Source organism: Ascaphus truei, chromosome 7 (assembly GCF_040206685.1).
Source record: "Ascaphus truei isolate aAscTru1 chromosome 7, aAscTru1.hap1, whole genome shotgun sequence".
In the NCBI taxonomy this organism is placed as follows: domain Eukaryota; kingdom Metazoa; phylum Chordata; class Amphibia; order Anura; family Ascaphidae; genus Ascaphus; species Ascaphus truei.
The window spans coordinates 63,524,629-63,544,333 of NC_134489.1; the positions used below are offsets into that span (position 1 = coordinate 63,524,629).

The 19,705-nt window shown below is 49.0% G+C and overlaps 1 protein-coding gene across 1 annotated transcript in view; it reads left to right on the forward strand.

Annotated features, from left to right (window-relative positions):
* The first annotated feature begins 16,796 nt into the window (after window positions 1–16,796).
* The window catches only part of MARK4 (microtubule affinity regulating kinase 4), a 35,914-nt gene continuing 33,005 nt past the window's right edge, over window positions 16,797–19,705 (forward strand). Inside the window, 1 exon segment of the mRNA XM_075608776.1 lies at window positions 16,797–19,067. Coding sequence (XP_075464891.1) covers window positions 19,005–19,067 — 63 coding nt within the window. The 5' untranslated portion in view covers window positions 16,797–19,004.

Below are 19,705 nucleotides of genomic sequence, written 5' to 3' on the forward strand. Positions count from 1 at the left end.
GCAGGTAATGGGCAACAGCCCTGATATATCTACCTCAAGCTAGTGTTTGTTCTATATTTACTACTCTTTTGGGAATAAATACATAAGGGCCGATTATTGTGGTTGTCAGGTGGACACCATTAGGCCTGTATTTCCCTTGGATTGTTTTTCATATGGATTAATTTATTATGGACATTCCAGCAGCACCCTGAACATGTATTGAGCCTTTTTCAAATAACGAAACAGAGCATATACGTGAAAACCCCAAAAAGCTCCAGCACACACTGATTGATAGAGAAAACGAATAGAGTCTCGGAATAAGCCAAAATGTAATAGCGATAATAATAGAACAATAGGTATCACAAATGGGAATGCTTAACGACTATAATCACAGAATATTTGGTTCTTAAAAAGGGGGAACAACACAGGGAAGGGGAGTGTGGAAAAAAAGGGGGGAAACAGCTAACAAAAAAACATATAAAGATAATGGGGGAGGGTAAGAGGGGCAACGTTACAGGGTAACGACCCTTTCCTCAGGCCCGCTCCCTCGGGTCCAACGGAACCACAAGGTACTTCCCTTAACCCTTAACCCCCCCATACAAGACACAAAATAGCCAACTCAGAATAAGCTTAGAATCAAGTCCTGGTCAAACATCTGCAGTATAAGCAAAGCAAAAGACTTTGGAAGAGAGGAAGAGAGAGCAGCCTGATGATCATATAGAAAAAGGACGGGTTGAGTGTGACATATACTGTTGCTTATACTGCAGAAGTTTGATCAGGACTTTATTCTAAGCTTATTCTGAGTTGGCTATTTTGTGTCTTGTAGGGGGGTTAAGGGAAGTACCTTGTGGTTCCGTTGGACCCAAGGGAACGGGCCTGAGGAAAGGGTCGTTACCCTGTAACGTTGCCCCTCTTACCCTCTCCCATTGACTTTATGTTTTTTTGTTAGCAGTTTCCCCCCTTTTTTCCCCACACTCCACTGTGTTTTTCCCCCCTACTCTTGTGCTTTTTAAGAACCATATATTCTGTGATTATAGTCGTTAAGCATTCCCATTTGTGATACCTATTGTTCTATTATTATCGCTATTACATTTTGGCTTATTCCGAGACTCTATTCGTTTTCTCTATCAATCAGTGTGTGCTGGAGCTTTTTGGGGTTTTCTATGATCTTCAGTGGGGTTGTTTGAGCCCACTACGTTCCGTTTGCACCCTGTGCTTTTTGAGTTTTTACTTTGTTTAGAGTGCTGTCTGTTTATATCGAGCATATATGTGTTTGTGAGCACCATTTACCATTCATCTCCCCTGCCAGAGACCTGCAGAGTGCGTAACTCCTCCCGTGCCAGAGAGAGACCTGAAGAGCACTTAACCTCTCCCCTGTTAGAGAGAGACCTCTCCCTCTCTTTCCTGGTAGACTAACAGATACCCCATTTCCCGTTCACACCTCATTCTTTCTCACTGGCAGTCTGGACAGGAAAGGAGACAGACAGTCTTGGGGAGAGAGAGAGAGGGAGAGAGAGGGGGGGGGGATTGCGAGAGAGACGAAAGTAATAAATATAGATCTATTTATGTGTATCTGTCTAAATTTAGCTTTTCCACCCCAAAAAGAACATGGTGTTTTGATATATCCGTTACCACAGCAACCATGAGCCCCCCACCCCCCTTCAACTCCCATTTCCCTGGAAACCACAAAATACTCATTTATTGAGAGACGGGGCAGAGTGACACAGACAGAGGGGACTTGGGAGCCTATTCCTTTCACTGGAGGGTGATACAAAAGACAGAGGGGACCTGGGAGTCAGTCCCTACACTTAGAGGGTGACAGGCAGTGGGGACCTAGGAGTCAGTCCCTCCCGCTCCGCAGGGTAATACAGTGACACAGATCTGTGAAAATGTATAGGCCTCAAATCCTTACTACTAATGGCAAGAATTGTGCAAGAGAGCGGCCATTTTAATTTTGGGACAAGAGAAGGGGGAGAGGGGACAGTGACGAAGAGAAGGGGACTGACAGTACAGTGATGGAGAGAAGGACGAGAGGGAGCAATGAGAGAGAAAAGGGGGGAGGAGAGGGCAGTGACAGAAAATGAGAGCGGACAGTGAGACAGAAGGGGGAGAGGGGACAGGGAGAAGGAGAACAGGGTACAGTGAAAGAAAAGAAGGAGAGGGTACAGTGACAGAAACGAGAGGGAGAGGAGGCTGTTACAGAGAAGGAGGAGAGGGGACAGTGACAGTGAGGAGGAGGAGCAGGGACAGTGACAGTGAGAAGGAGAAGAGGGAACAGTGACAGTGAGGAGTAGAGGGGACAGTGACAGTGAGGAGGAGGGGTCAGTGACAGTGAGAAGGAGGAGAGGAGTCAGTGAGGGGAAGAGGGTACAGTGACTGATAGAAGAGGGAGAGGGGACAATAGGAGAGGGACAGTGACAGAAAGAAATGGAGGAAAGGGAACAGTGGCAAGACGGAAGCGAGGGGACAGTGAGTGAAAAGGGGGAGAGGTCAGTGGCAGAGAGGGAGGAGAGGGGACAGTGACAGAAAAGAAAGGATGAAGGGGACAGTGACAAAGAGAAACATTGGGAGAGGGGACAGTGACAAAGGGAAACATGGGGAGAGGATAGTTAGAGAAAGAGGAGACAGGGCACTAAAAGAGACAAGGAGGATATGGGCAGTGACAGAGAAAAGGAGGGGAGGAGAAAGTGACAGAGAAAAGGAGGAGAATGGGCAGTGATAGAGAAAAGAAGGAGAGGAGAAGGTGACAGAGAGAAGGAGGATAGGGGCTGTGATAGAGAAGGAGGAGAGGGGGCAGTGATAGAGAGGAGGATAGGGGCAGTGATAGGGAGGAGGAGAGGAGAAAGTGACAGAAGGAGGATAGGGGTAGTGATAGAGAGAAGGAGAGGAGAAAGTGACAGAAAAAAGGAGGAGAGGAGAAAGTGACAGAGAAAAGGAGGAGATGGGGCAGTGATAGAGAAAAGGAGGAGAGGAGAAAGTGACAGAGAGAGAAGGAGGAGAGGAGAAAGTGACAGAGAAGGAGGAGAGGGGGCAGTGATAGAGAGGAGGAGAGGGGGCGGTGATAGAATGGGGAGAGGGTACTGGTAATTGTCCCTATTTTACCCCTGCAGTGTTGCAAAGGTTAATGTTGCAGCAGAGAGGGGTAGGTGGCTGTTTTGGCACCGCAGAGTCAGAGCGCTCTTCCTCTCTACTGTGCCACAACCTTGGTGATCTGAAGGAAATCGTCTACAGAGGAAGTACAGTATGTGACAGATAAGGACTTGAGTCTTGGCTATTCCAGCAGTCCACACACACACACCTCTGTCACTACACTTCCATCCTGCCCTACACGCACACACATCTCTGTCACTGCACCTCCACCCTGCTCTGCACACACACACATCTCTGTCACTACACCTCCATCCTGCCCTTCACACACACACACATCTGTCACTGCACCACTACCCTGCTCTGTGCACACACACACACCTCTGTTACTGCACCTCCATCCTGCTCTGCACACACACACACCTCTGTTACTGCACCTCCATCCTGCTCTGCACACACACACACACCTCTGTTACTGCACCTCCATCCTGACTTAGACGCCAACAGTAATTAATAAAAAATATTATTTGTTTCTGGGCTCTGATTAATTCTAATTATTAAAGGACAATTCATTCCTAATTAGAGCTTACACTATATCATTAAGGGGTAATTAGTCTCTTGTACCAGGAGCTGACACTTTGATTAAGGGGTAATTAGTCAGCAGTGGTAGTCATCTGCACAGGATCCTCTGCACGTTCTCTCCCTCCCCCTGCTACTGGGTAACACTCCGTTTATCTCATTAACTACACACGTTCTTCTAATTAGGTAAAAGGGATTGCAGAGCGCTGCAGTGGATGGTGGTGGAGTGACAGAGGTGTGTGTGTGTGTGTAGGGCAGGATGGAGGTGCAGTGACAGAGCTGTGTATGTGTAGGGCAGGTTGGAGGTGCAGTGACAGAGCTGTGTGTGTGCAGGGCAGGATGGAGGTGCAGTGACAGAACTGTGTGTGTGTAGGGCAGGATGGAGGTCTAGTGACAGAGGTGTGTGTGTGTGTGTGTAGGGCAGGATGGAGGTCTAGTGACAGAAGTGTGTGTGTGCAGGGCAGGATAGAGGTGCAGTGACAGAAGTGTGTGTGTGTGTGTGCAGGGCAGGATGGAGGTGCAGTGACAGAAGTGTGTGTGTGTGTAAACCAAGAGTTTAATTGTTCCCTAATTAGCTATGTACATGTAGCGCTGTTTCCCCCACCCTATGGGAAATGTGACGGCTACTGAGGCCTGAACCTCCGCTGCTGGAATCCCGGGGTGTACCTGATCCATCTGGTGACAGCGCCTCCACCTGTGAGGGATCCTAACAGCACAGGATAACCTCTTCACAGGACCCAATGCAATAAGATCACACGCTTGCATTTAATAACAGTTTACTGAACACAGGTACAACTATATATATAATTAACCCACATACAATATAGGCCTTGCACGGCCGTAGCCCCACCGTGCCCTCCAACCGTAGTGTCCACCCCGATGGGATTTCCCCAAAGTACTGAGGGGCCTCAGGGCACCCAACTTCCCTGGTGTCCACAAGAGCCAACCCACCCAATGTGTGAGACAGCGCTGCCCACAGTAACTGAAAGTGTTATAGTTAGTGCACGTTGTGAGGTACCTGCCCAGGTGCTCAAGCACCCGGGTATGGCCAAAGAGCAAAAGGGATCCGCTGATCCAGCGACGTCGATGTCAGCGAAGTCTCCGCCTCTGCGTGGGGTGAACTCCGGTAGGAGGGTCTCACCTTTGATAGTCTATGATAGTGCGGTGGTGGTCCTGCCTCAGACCACAGTCCGCAAATCGCTGTGCGGCGTCTTCAAATGGCACTATACACTACCTGTATACAGCTACGGGGGAAATGTCCCTAGCTAGGGGTTTCCCTGTAGCAGCCACAGTCTGATTAGGTGAGTGGGACCTATCTTGGACCTAAAGGGTTAATCTGGCCTAGTCTGGATGCCACTGACACCCAGACCCTTTCTGTGTCCTGGCTCCAAACGTCTGTCCCCCTAACTGTCAGAACCCCAATTGTCAGAATTCTAACTGCCATGCATCTCTCAGCCCTATTGGTTGCCTGGCAACAACATGTGGTCTGCAGCCCCTGTGGCTGTTGGGACTTGTAGTTTCCCTGCTATGCTATACTTCTAATGGCCACCGCTTGAGCTTGCTACTGCGCATCCCCCTGCACTCTCCCCAGCCTCCGCTGCCTATGGAAAGGTAAGGGGACAAACAGGGGACCAGGGGGACCCAGGTTATATACAGTTAGATAAGAAAAACGGAGAGAATCTGGAGACCAACTGACAGTCTTATGCCGCGTTTATAGTGGCTGCGACGGTCCGCGCTTGCGGCACAAACAAAAAAACACTTCTTTATGTCGTCCATAGCACATGCGACCACGCGAGTGATGAAGCGCAACCGCACTTGACTGGGTCAAGTCAAGTGCGCGGTACAGCCAATGAGGGCGAACCGCTCACATGACATCACAGCCACGCCTCCCCATCGCCTCAGACCTCAGTGCAGGTTTCGCACGAGCGACAGGCGTGCGTGACGTCCCACTATAAACGCACCTTAGACAGAGACAGTGACAGTCTGAGAGACACACAGAGAAATCCCAGGTGTCAGTGAGAGAGGTTCCTAAGAGAGACAGCCTGACACAGAGGTGAAAGAGGCTTGTAGGAGTCTGCTAGCCAAGGACAGAGAAAGTGAGAGACAGTAGCAGAAACACATCCCCTACACACAAAGAAAGAGGAGTAGAGACCACAGCAAGAGAGATCCATATACTTGCCGGACTGTTAAAACGCAACTGGATAACCAACAGCCGGGAGGCCCTTTCCTGCAACTTTCAAGTGTCCTTTATGTGTTACACACCCATCACAAATGTTTCAACCTTAACAGGCCTGCAACGCGACTACCCTGCATTTTGAGATGAGCTCCAACACAGTCCTGGTAATAATATTGGCTTAAGTTGTATCCATATTGGACACTAGGACTAATATGAGACAATAGCGCAGCGTCCTCACTTGTGTATTGCGTGTGTGTATATATATATAAAGTGTTTTCTTTAAGAGTAAGGGCTGCCGGGTTAGGTTGCCCAGGAGTCATAAAGCACAGGTTAATACAGCGGTGCGCAAACTGGGGGGCGCGAGATTGTCAGCGGGGGGCGCGGGGTTTACAGAAGCCCCGCGCGCTTCCCAAAGGCACTTAAATTAAGTGTCGGGGAAGCGGAGAAGGTCTCTGTAAACTGCACTTACTTTGCTCCTGCAGACGCGTCGCCATGGCAACGCGGCATCAAATGAGATCGCGAGGTCATGTGACATCCCGTTGTCGACGTCATGACGCCGCAGCCGGAGCCAAGGTAAGAGGGAGGGGGGGTGCGAAGAGAAGGGAAAAGGCGGCAGGGGCACAGGGAAAAAAACATTACGCTCCCCTGGGTTAATGTATACACTATAGAGAAATTCAAAAAGCGCAACAAAAATAAATGACATACAAAAACACATAACATTAATCCGTGAACAGTGACCTGGCATTAACTAAAGCTCTCCCTATTAATGCTGCCGATCGGTCTACAACCCCCTAAATGCTGAAAAGATAGAAAGTCCACGAGCAAATCAACCGAAGCACAAATATAGGGAGGACGAGAAAAGAAGGAACATAGACGTCCCTGCAAACACCGCCCTCTATCTAGGGGTAGGTATTATGCATGTCTCCATACGATGGCACTGCAGGTTATAGGACAGGTACTGGTGTATACGGGAGGTTGTATGTGTCACGGGAGACCAGGACTAATACCAGGGATCAATATCGCCAGACAGAACACGAGAGTTTATCAAAATAATTTATTGGAAAAGTATATCCGCAACTATACAAAACACACAAACATTACACATACCCAACTGGGGAAACTGGGGGATACCCTGCATACCTAGTTGCAGGGACCTATATCAGAGATTTCCCCTGTTCTCTCTTCTTGCCCAGTGCCTACAGGACTGGTTTTCAGGCCTAAGACCAGCACTGGAGTGGACACTGCAGTTTCTCCCTGTCACAGCAACACCAATGTAACTCTCTGTCTGCTAGGGGTCTTCCTCCCCACCTTTTAATACACAAAGCCTAATATTGTGACACTCAGGGCCAGGTGCTGCCTGCATGCCCAGGCTCTGATTGGTGGGTAGAACTGCAACTTAACATTTGCAACTTAACAAGGATACAGGGAAAGGTCACAGACCAAGTGGCAACAATTCTTGTGCAAACATATTTTCAGGTTATTTTTTGTTTACCAGTGATGTTAATGAAGACTGGTTATTGATAATAGGGTGAAAATAATGGATGTATGCTGCATTAATATCTTGTCATGTAAACCAATAAAATTTATGTTATATAAAAATAAAAAAAACATATCAACCTCTGATTCCTGAGGTGCTGGAACCAAGCAAAGACATACATATATACATAACATATAATACAATACCAATGTATTACTGACAGGTAGGGGTAATGGCAGATTTAACCTTTATTAACAGCAGCCATATTTACCCCTACCAACACAGTATGTACGTATGTATATCTTTATTTATATAGTGCCAAAAGTGTACTCAGCGCTTCACAAAGACAATACAATACAGGGAATTATAATAATACAATAAGTGCAGCAAAATCAGACAATAGGAAAGGAAATCCCTGGCCGAAGAGCTTACAATCTAAGGCCGCGCGTATAGTACCGTCGACGGCGATACGACGGTTGACGTTACCCGTCGCCATAGGCGAAAGTTATATTTCGCTGGGCGGCTGCGTCGCAGGTGTCCGGCCATTTGATTGGTTCAAGGGCCGTCACATGAGGCGACAGCCCTTGAAAAATCAAATTTTGCCGGCTACCAGTTTTCGTGATGGCGACGTCGCTCCGTCGCATTGTCGCTGTCGCGCTTACTATTAGTGCACGCGGCGGCGGCAATGCATTTGTTTTCGGGCGACATCGCGTCGCCGGCACTATAAGCGCGGCCTAAGAGGTATGATGGGAGACTTACAGAGACAGCAGGTGAGGGAATAAGTGCAGTAGATGGCACTGCTTGGTCACAATGGGTGCTAGGAGTAACTGTGGGTGTGGGGCAGTAGCCATGAGTGCAGGCTGTTAGGATGCTTAATTTGTGAGGCGAGTTTTAAGGTTGTAGTCTTCATTCTCTCCTGTGTCACTCAAGTGATCTCTCAGAGAAAAGATGCGGACATAGTGTAGATCCTCACAATTTATTAACAGTTACAAAGTAATGTACTTACATCAAGCCTAAGGCTGCGCTTATAGTGCCTTGCAACGGCAACGGCGCTCCAAAACAAATACACTGACGCCGTCGTAAGCGCGACGACGACGGAGCAACCAAAAATGTTGAAGCCGGGTAAATTTGATTTTTTTAGAGACAGTCGCCACATGTGACTGTCTCTAAACCAATCAAATTGCGTGGCCCGCCCCTTTAGTGACGTCACTGGCCTTGTTGTAACCTGATTACAACTTTCGCTGACGGCGACGGGTGACGCCATCGGTCGCGTCGCCAGCACTATAAGCGCGGCCTAAGGCTGCGGCCATGGTGAAGGCTGGAGAGTGCGCCAGCGTTCACTCGGCTTCCCCGCCGCCTGCAGCAGGAGATATCTGTGCCCTGCATGCAGAGGAGACGCGGGAGGCTTGTCGGGGGGGGCGTGGCCGTGACGTCACGGAGCTGGTTCGCACTCATTGGGCGAACCGCTCACGTGACCCAGCCGTCGCGCGTTAAAACAGATTTTTCTGTTTCCTCCGGAATCGCGAGCGCCGGCGCCTCTGCTCCCACGCGCGTTTGTGCGCTCTGTAGACAGCCTCATAGAGGCACATCTATGTGATCGTGCCGCACGTGCCCTCCTGCGCGCCGTCGCGATCACCATGGCCCCAGCCTTAGAATTGCCATCACATAGCACTTCTGTGACAGTCTGTGGTCCAAAGACAACATAATGTCCCCCTATCAAAGAACAACATACCCTCACTAAAAACAATATAAGAAAAATAATATAATAAAAAGTAAATTATTACACACACCTCGCAAATGTTTCACCCTTAACAGGCCTACAACGCGACTACACGCCATTTTGAGATGAGAGCTCCAACACAGTGCCGGCAATAAAATTGTCTTGAGTGGCTTCCACATTGGAAACTGGGACTAATATAAGAGACAATAGCGCATCGTCCTCATGTATTGTGTATTGCATATGTGTGTGTGTGTGTGTGTGTGTGTGTATGTATATATATATATATATATATATATATATATATATATATATATATATATATATAAATATATACACACACACACACACACACACACACATGTAGTGTGTGTGTTAAGTATAAAGCATTTTCTTTAAGAGTAAGGGTTACCGGCATTAGGTTGCCCAGGGGTCATAAAGCACCGGTTAATATATACACTAGTCTCGTCTGGTTTTATTCAAGGGGTCCAATTATGGAGGATGGACTAAGGGAGGACGGACTCCAGAGCACATATAGACTGTGGCAATAGAGGGATTACATTGGAGGCATCGATGGGATTTATTTATTAATATTGGTTATACAAAGCTAAGTCTCTCTTAGTAACTCGGAAAATTACCAAAACCACGAGACACAGCTTTGGTATTATATGGTAAAAATATAGGTAATAGCACTAAATTTGGAAATATGAAAAAATGGTGATAACTAAAAGAGAAGTAACCGGTGCACGGAAACAAAGAGGAACCCTAATCCCTCCACATAAACTGTGACGATCCAGGAGATTCCTTCTCCTTCCTTATCCTCCCCTGTCCCATCTCCTGTTAAACCTTCTACCCTGTCCCACTCCTGTCCCGTTCCCTCTACCTCTCTCCCACTTCCTCAGCACGTGCCCCGCAGACCTTGCGCATCCGCACGATCCCCGAGCCCCTGCAATAGCGCTCCCCGCTCCCAGTCACCCGTTGCGCCCACGAGCAATAACTTGCTAACCTTGGCGGTCCCGTTCGCTCCTCTGCCTCCCTCCTGCACGGTTCCCGCAGCGCGGCGCTCCGAGCGCCTGGTAACGCGGCCTGCGCACGCGCCCTCCTCCGCTCGCGCAGGGCGCGCGCACACGCTCCTCCTCCGGGCTCTGTCCGCCTTCTACATCCTCCTCCCGGTCCCTGCGGGCCATCTCGCTCTCCCAGCCTGTGCGCGCGCACCCTCAACTTACAATCTAGAAAAAGCAATAAAGCAAAAAGGAGTTATGTTCGGTGCAGGGAATCTGACCCTGATGAAGCACTGCTGACTGCTTGCTCTTGTTGTGTTTGCGGATGCTTTATTACTTTGTCTAGATTGGCTGTGAAACAAGATTTTGAATCTAATCAAATCTATATGTAACTACACATTTGTTTTACTAATGTATACCGCCCTGGATAAGGGCGCTATATAAATGTTGTTATAAATAAATATATGTGTTCATCAGTAATAGGTAGGGTTGCCAGGTGGCTTCTCCAAAAATACTGGACACAATGGTGAAAGGTGCGATGCATTCAAGACACCCACACACACCTCTCTCCGCTCCATGTTGTTTCCTCCTCTCTTTGGCACCACCCCCAGGCTCCAGACACCGTACCGAGCAGCAGCCAATCAGGATGGAGGAAGCTGCCCAGCCCCCTAGCAACAGCCCTGCTCGGGGAAATCCCAGAACCCCCCTCCCCCCCCAAGCCGATCAGATCACTATGCCAGAGAGCTAAAGCCAGACACAAATGTCCAGTATTACCTCTAACTTAACTGGACAGTGTCCAAATACAGGACAGTCCAGTTCAATGCTGGACACCTGGCAACCCAAGTAATAGGTGATACCTTTTTAATTTGGACTAACAATTGCTATTATAGAACAAGCTTTCGAGAGCTCTTTCTCAGCTCAGCAATACTGATTTACAGAGATTCCATGAGCTTAACACAGATGAAAAAAATACAGGTAACAATTTGACAGGAGAACTCAATGCTGACATGCGGTTTCTTACACACTATCATCATTGTTTGTCATCTTTCTCCCTGCCTGTTTAGTTTTCATTTCAAACCCTTCTCCCCCGCTGCACACTGCTCATGGATATATGGTCCCACATGCTCTCCAAATATCTCAGTAACCTTTTCATCCATGTATTGCCCTGTCTGTTTATTTGCCCTGTCTGTGTTAAGCTAATGGAATCTCCGTAAATCAGTATTACTGACCTGACAGAGAGCTCCCGAAAGCTTGTCTTAGGCCGCGATTATACACTGCGCGATGGTGCTGGCGCGTGTGCGCAACAACCACAAATTGCTGAATGCCTATGAGGCCGTCCCCTAGTGCGTGCACGATGGAGCACGATGGTGCGAGCGCGTTTTGAACAGACAAACTTTTTTACGCGGCCGCGTCACGTCGGCGGTTCAGCCAATCACGTTGAACCAGCCTCGTGACACGCCCAGCCACGCCTCCCCATTGACTCGCCAACCGCTTCCATCACTATTCACACATCGCTTGGGCAAGAGGCGTCCGCGAGGCCAGCACGGTGTATAATCGCGGCTTTATAATATCAATTACTAGTCCAAATAGAATATATATATATTATATATATATATATATAAATCTGCTGACACCTTGTGGACATTTAAGGGTAATGCATGCAGACGTTTAATTACATGCTGTTAAGTAAATTATACAAAGGGATTTCCTTTCCTATTGTCTGAGTTTGTTTGCTGCACTTATTGTATTATAATTCCCTGTATTTTATTGTCTCGTTTGTAAATCGCTATATACATTCATGGCACTATGTTAAAATATACACCCATGCATCTGTATACGTAGCTATGTGTATGCATATTGATGTAGGGGCAGAAAATGTGACCCCGCTCCACTGGACCTGTGTGAGTAACAGTGCTGATTTACTCAATAATAAACAAGGAAGCCCCAGTGCACACCCATCTCAACAAATTATTTCATTCATTACTATATGTTTTTTCTTCTCCTAATTCTCATATTCAATAAACCAGGGCCAGTATTCACACAAGGCCAGTGGCGCGTCTTCTCACTTTCGGTTCCTGCATGTGATCCTCATGGAAGACAGTGCACCGTGGCAGTATTTGGAGTGAGAACTTAGTTAAGTTGTGGTGGGTAAAAAAAGTGACAAAAACCCTACACAGTAAAGCATATAGCAAATGGAAATATTACTGTGTGCTCCTTTGCATGTCTTAGACAGGTCTGCAACCCTGTCTTTCCCCATTATCACCCAGCATACAGCGCTTCCACTGCAGCAAGGAATTCTGGGAAAGACATGCAAATGAGCACACAGAGCCACCTTTTGCTTCAAAACTATATAACAAGTGTGGTGAAACGTATCCTAAGCTTCATTCTCAAAGCCAATATAACCAACCCCACTGATGAGACCCATTAAGGTCAAAACGGCTGTATGTGGGTGGGTTACTGGCTATGCATCTTAACCCAGGCTGTGCTCAAAGCTGTGACCATGCAGCAAGCATAACCTTACAGAGGACCAGTCTTGCTCGGAACGCGTGGGAGGAGGTCTCTCAGTCTTGTTTGTAACAGTATCTGTTTTATGTAGTTTAAATAAAACCTTGATTTTATTTATTTTTCCTAGTGAGTCTGAGTAACATTGGAGCAGCTGTTGCATCGATCTTCTTTCTTCACTGCTATGCCTTGATCGTGGTCACGCAATGGAGGGACGTCCCTCACCTATCTAGGTGCATCGCCACGCCAGGAGAGAAGGGGAACGGTATCTATCGTGAGTAATCATACTCCATAACGGTTTACTTACTGTGCTATATGCAGCCGAACATCCATACATTGGACACGGGTCTGCACTCAGTTAACCCCACACGCATCACGCATCTCCATCTAGGCACTATCTCCATATGCTCCGCATACCTTATATCTTTTTGTGCTTATACAGCCTACAAGTGTGTTTACCCTTGAGCTACCAGGCGGTTTCTATTTCTTTCCACAGCTTTAATTCAATTACACATTAACAGGAAAACCCGGCCATGCTGGATCTAGCAATCCCCATCATCAAACTAGTACAGATTTAGCTGGACTTATGGTCCCCGAAACAGCAGGAAGAAAAGCAAAACACCTAGGGGACAATGAAAGCTATGGCTCCCTGCGGGGTCCGTTCTACCTAACAGGATCCGCCCACAGAGAATTTCTCGCTGCCAGCACCGCGAACACTAAAGCTGGCTAGCATGGTCCTCTGTGTCCCACCCCCCAGCAGGCATTACTCCTAACCCGCCCAAGCAGATGTATGGGCCCCCTCCGGACATAAGAAAACTGTGATCCCTCGCTCTACTTTCCCCCTTAGCCTCCAGTTCCAAGTCGCTATACCACAAAGCTGTGACATAAACCCAACAACCTCAACAATACAAGACCCACAAAACATTGCATACCCACAGGACGGGCTCATATCTTCCCACCGAGTAATGTGTTGATGCCACCAGGTGGGAGGCCCCACTTAAAGGAGGTAAGAGGACCTTCCCTCTGATCAACCCTCCAAGAGCCTTCCAAAGCCAACACCTTCCCATGCGCAAACTCGCAAAGCTACAAGTGGAGCTCACTTGTCAAGAGGACTCCCTCCCCAGCTTGGGGCCCATGTTCCCCCTTGACCGGGTACACTCCATCCCACACCCAACCATTAACCCCAACAAGTCCACTGACAACAATGTGGAACAACAGGTCACAGCTATTGTTCAGCCATTATAAATTAAAAGGAAAACCTGGGCTTGCTGGATAGCACAAGTCTGCATGGTCTTCAGTGACCCATTGCCCAGCAGGTAATCATCCTTACCCACCCAAGCAGATATACGGCCATAAGGACACTGGGATCCCCGCATCCTTTCTCTACCCCCCTTAAACAAAACTTCCAACTCTCTATACAAGCAAGGCCAAGTAGATGGTGACAGGTATATGTTCCTGATGTCTGTATATTAGGAAGGGGTGAGAGGTATGTGTCCATGATATTGGTGTATTAAGTGGTATGTGTCCCTGATGTCTGTGTATTAGGAAGGGGTGAGAGGTATGTGTCCATGATATTGGTGTATTAATAGTTAAGAGGTATGTGTCCCTGATGTCTGTGTATTAGGTGGAGTAGAGTTATATGTGGCCCGGATGTCTGTGTATAAGGAGAAGGCGAGAGGTATGCATACCCTCCAACTGTACCCGTTTAGCAGGTACATTACATGTTTTTGGCTCCTGTAAAACCAGCTGTAACTATTACACAGAAAGTTTGTGTGTGTGGTAAACTGCATAGGTTATGGCACTTGCATAGGGATTGCTTAGAAGTACCTGCATCCAGCACAAGTATAGAAACAACTGTTTATATCCACAAAATGTTGGAGGGTCTGGGTGGGTGACCCTGATCTCTATATTAGAAGGGGGTGAAATAAATGTGTCCCTCATGTCTCTGTATAAGGAAGGTGACAGTTAAATGGCCCTGATGTGTGTGTATTAGGCCGCGATTATAGTAGGGGCGATGGCGCATGCGATTTCACGCGCTGCACTAACAAACTGCAGCAGCCGTATCGGGCCGGCCATAGTGCGCACGAGCGCGGGTGCCATGCAGAGCGATTCCACGGCAGACGCGCTCCATCGCACGCCCCTACTATAATCGCGGCCTTAGAGGGAGGTGAGGGGTACGTGTTCCTGATGTCTGGGTATGAGGAGAGAGGTATATGACCCTGATGTATGTATTGTAGGTCATATGTATATGTCCTCACCCCGATTTCTGTGTATTAGGAGGAGGGGAGAGGTCTGTGTCCCTGATGGACGTGTAATAGGAGGGGATGAAGGATGTGTCCCTGATGGACGTGTATTAGAAGTGGTGTATGAGAGGTAGGTGTCCATGATATCTGTATAGTAGGAGTAGGTGTCCGTAACGTCTGTATATTAGATCAAAAGGTATGTCTTTTTGTTACAAGGGTGAGAGGTATGTGTCATAATGTCTCTGTATTGGGAGTGGTGAGTGGTGAGAGGTATATGTCCCTGATGTCTCTGTATTAGGAGTGTATATGCCTGACATTTTTCAGCTCGTGGTGAGATGGAGCCGTCTCTGAGTTCAGGGTGAAACCGAGCAGTCTCTTTTCTGAGGTTGAGACAGATTGGACTAACAGCTTAAAGCAGGGCGGAGCAATCACATTGCTTATAGGGCGCTCTCAGCTCAGAGCAAGATAGAGCACTCTTATCTTATGAAGCACTCTCTCAGATCAGGGTGTGACAGAGCAGGCACTTTGTTTATGGAGCACTGTCTCAGACCCTAGAACAGTCATTTTCAACCAGGGTTCCGTAGGCATGTCTCAGGGTTCCGCAGGCACGCCTCAGGGGTTCCGTAGGCACGCCTCAGGGTTCCGCTGGCACGCCTCAGGGGTTCCGTACGCACGCCTCAGGGGTTCCGTAGGCACGCCTCAGGGGTTCCGCAGGCACGCCTCAGGGGTTCCGTAGGCACGCCTCAGGGGTTCCGTAGGCACGCCTCAGAGGTTCCGTACGCACGCCTCAGAGGTTCCGTACGCACGCCTCAGAGGTTCCGTACGCACGCCTCAGGGGTTCCGTAGGCACGCCTCAGGGGTTCCGTAGGCACGCCTCAGAGGTTCCGTGGTCACCAGGGGGGAGGGGGAGAGAGCTGTGACAACTCTCCGAGCTGATCCAGGCCCGGTGGAGTGGTGGCTCCCTAGTTCAGCAGCAACAGCCCCCTCGCTCACTACGATCCTTCCTCTCCCTGCTCCTATCGGCACCGGAAGTCGCGTTCAACATCCGGCTGAAAGGAGGGAGCTGCGGACCGGCGCAGCACCGCAGGCCCCAAGATGTGTGTGTAATAGAAAGGGGGGTATGGTGCAAGGGGGCAAGAGTTAGGGGGAGAGTGTGAGGGGGCAAGAGAGAGGGGGAAAGTAAGGAGGCGAGAGAATGTAAGGGGAAAAGAGAGAGGGCGAGTGTAAGGGGGAAGAGGTGTAGAGCATGAGGGAGCGTAAGGGGGGGGGAGAGGGAGGGAATGTAAGGGGGGGGGGACAGAGAAAGGTGGAAGTGTGAAAGGGGGTGGGAGAAAAAAGGGAGAGTGAAAGGGGGAAGAGGGAGAGACAGACAGATGGGAAGGGAGAGGGTTGGGTTCCCCAGAATTTCACAATCTAATTCTAGGTTTCATTAACCAAAAATAGGTTGAAAATCACTGCCCTAGGAATACTGAACCGGCTCTCAAGGTCATATTGAGAAGCAGCTGTCTCTAATGTGAGGGTGAGAAGGAGCAGAAGCTTTGCTTATGGAGCAGAGTCTCAGTTCAGAGTGAGGCTGCGTCCCCGCTGGCACTGACCGCGCTCATGCTTGAGAGCGGTGACGTCACCAACTCTCTAAGCATGAGCGCCGGGTGTCCTGCCTATTTCGCAAGCGCGTGCGGGGGGGGGGGGGGGGGTAAGGGGGGGGGGCATTGCGGGCGAGTTGAGTGTGCTTGAAAGTAAAAAAAATTTGTTCACTCAAGCGCCAAGCTTGGGTGAGCGTGCGCACCGCGTGAGCGGGGACTTCCACATATTAACATATGTAAGTAAAAGCATCAAGCACCGCGCGCTTAGCGCCGGCGGGGACGCAACCTTAAACAGAAGAATTTCTCAGGTCAGGGTGAGGTAGAGCTTCTCTTTGCTTATAGAGCAGTCTTTGATCTTAGGGTGAGATGGAGCAGTTTCTGCTTTAAAAAGTGGTTTCCCAGGGCAAGCTGAGACAGAGCAGTCTCAAGTTTTAGTAAGACAGAGGATTCACAGTCCATAGAAATACAGAATAATCTACCAGGTCATAATGAGAAGCAGCTGTCTCTTATCTCAGGGCACTCTCTCTGCAGCTCCCCACCCCCTGCACTCTCTTTTGGTATGCTCTCGCTCGATCCTAGTCTATCTCAGGTTGTTCCAATGGAAAAAAATCAGGGGGGGGGAGCGTCTTTGTCCTATATGCATAAATTACCCATCAGCCCCTGACCTCTACCTGCGCATACATTATCCCTCCCACAGAGGCGGGGCTTAGCACTCGTCAATAGCCCATGGTTAGTGAGTTGCTAACTCCGCCCCCTTCTCTGGTTGGGCGAATAGCTGTCGCTAGGTCTCCCCCCAAGCCAATCATGGCCCTGCAGAGTGCTTAACCCCTCCCCTGTCAGAGAGCGAGACCTGCAGAGCGGCTTAACCCCTCTGCTGCCAGAGACCTAAAGAGCGTTTAACTCCTCCTCTGCCAGAGAGATCTGCATAGCGCTATACCCTGCTAGGGAAGAGAGATGCAGAACGCTTAACCCTTCACCTGCCAGAGACCTGCAGAGCACTTAACCCCTCTGCTGCCACAGACCTGCAGAGCACTTAACCCCTCCTCTGCCAGAGAGAAACCTGCAGAGTTCTTAACCCGCCTCCTGCCAGAAACCTGCAGAGCGCTTAACCCCTCTCCTGCCAGAGAAACCTGCAGTTCTTAACCCGCCTCCTGCCAGAACCCTGCAGAGCGCTTAACCCCTCTCCTGCCAGAGAAAAGCCTGCACTGTGCTTAACCTCGTCCCTGCCAGAGAAAAACCTGCACTGCGCTTAACCTGCACCCTCCAACATGGAAATAGGTACACTTTCGTTCCTCCGTCAATGTGAAATACAGGAGTTTACAAGCTCACATGAAGGCTCCATAACACAGGCCATTTATTATATGCCAAGTTCACTTTCTGAATAAAACACTTTGACGTTCTTGATGTTGTGCCCGGCGCGGGTATGTACTAATATATACATAACACAGACATGGCGATTACTTCACTATAACCCGCTGATCACTTAGCAACTCAGTCATCAATCTCCCAGCTGCTGTCATATGCTGAAGGTTCCGAGGTTCGGCCAATGGGAGTCAGGCCGTGCCGCGCTGCTTGGCTTTCACGCACAGGCAGAAATCGGTACAGGTAGTCCCCGTTATCCAACGTTTCACTTTACAACGAATGGCATATCCAACGCTTTACAATGCAGCCCTATGGGCCGTTTTACAACGCCGGAATGCGTTATCCAGCACTCACCGCCACTGATTAACATGGGACTCGCTTTACAACGGTTTCACTATCCAACGCTACTTCCAGAGCGGATTGCGTTGGATAACCGAGGACTGACTGTACAATACGCAGAGCTGATTTTAATTGGTACAGGACATAAAAAAAATAGGTGGCGTACCTGCTAAAGAGGTGTCGTGGGGGGTATGTTAACCCCTTCCCTGCCAGAGAGAGGAAACTGCAGAGCGCTTAACCCCTCCCTTCTGTGACTAGTTCTGTCTCCTCCCTACTGTCTCACGCCTCCCATTCATTGTGAAGTCTCGGTGTGTCTGTCTCTTTAAGAGGCTGGAGAGAGGAGGGGGGAGGGGAGACTGTCTGAGTGCTGAGCCCAGCCCAGAGAGACAGCTAGAGAGAGAGAGAGGCAGGCACATAACCAGGGAAAGATAGAGAGGGGAAAAAATAAAAAAAGAGACAGCCAGCTAGTCAGAGAGAAAGAGACAGTCAACTAGAGAAAGACAGCCAGAGAGTCTGGGAGGAAAAAAAAAAAGACAGCCATGGGGAAATAGACAGTCGAGTGAAATACATGCCGATTTGGAAATAGGGCAATGGAGAGACATCGAGGGGTTGTGAGAGCATCCTGTAGAGAGAGAGCCTAGCTGTATGAGCGAGACCATCGCCAAGAGACCACTCGCGCCCTCTCTGAGACGCCGAGGAGCTGCCTGTGTCATTCGAGACACCCAGAAGGACGATCAGACTGCCAGGCCATCAGATAAGAGCGCAAGGGATGCTATTAGAGTGCCAGGGTTTTTATGAGAGCGCAGGTGGCCGGAGAGAGCAGGGGGCCGGAGAGAGCAAGAGCAAAGGTCTGGCATTAGAGCGCTGGAGACGTACGAGAGTGCAGGGGCCGCCCTGTTGAGCGCAGGATGTCTAATTGAGGGCCCCCGCTGGTCGGAGCGCTCTTTCCTCGGCTGAAGATGTCTCGTGTTTCCACTGTCAGCGAGCGGATCTCTGACACGGTGAGAGGTCTCGCACCCGGGGTGAGGGGGGTCGGTCTCGTGTTTATAAGGATGTCTTGTTTGTTGGGAAGGGGGTGTCTCGATTGTGCAGTTTTTAATTGGTGGCTGTCTCTTTCACCTGGGAGGGGCGCTCTCATTCGCGGAGGGGTGTCTCGTGTGTGTGTATATATAGATATGTCTCGTTGATGGAAAGCAATCTAGTTTGTATATGAAGATGTCCCTTTTTTAAAAGGGGGTGTCTCATTATATATTGAGATGTCTCTTTTATAAGGGGGAGGTCTCATTTATAATAGGGGAGGATGTTTACTTTAAAATAGGGGTAAGGCCTAATTTATAATGGGACACACACACACTCACTCACTCACTCACTCACACTCTCTCTCTCTCTCTCTCTCTCTCTCTCTCTCTCTCTCTCTCTCTCTCTCTAATAGGGAGGAGGGCCTGTATATAAATAGAGGGGGGGGGGTACTTATTTATAATTGGGAGGTGACGTGCCTCTATGTAATTGGCGGGCGTCTACATCATTTACAATGGGGGGGCCCTTATACAATATGGGGGTGCATTATGTAATACGGGGCACATCTCTATAGTAGGTGGAGGCGCCTCTAAATAATAGGGGCGAACATCTCTAATAGGGAGATGTGCCTCTGTATAATGGG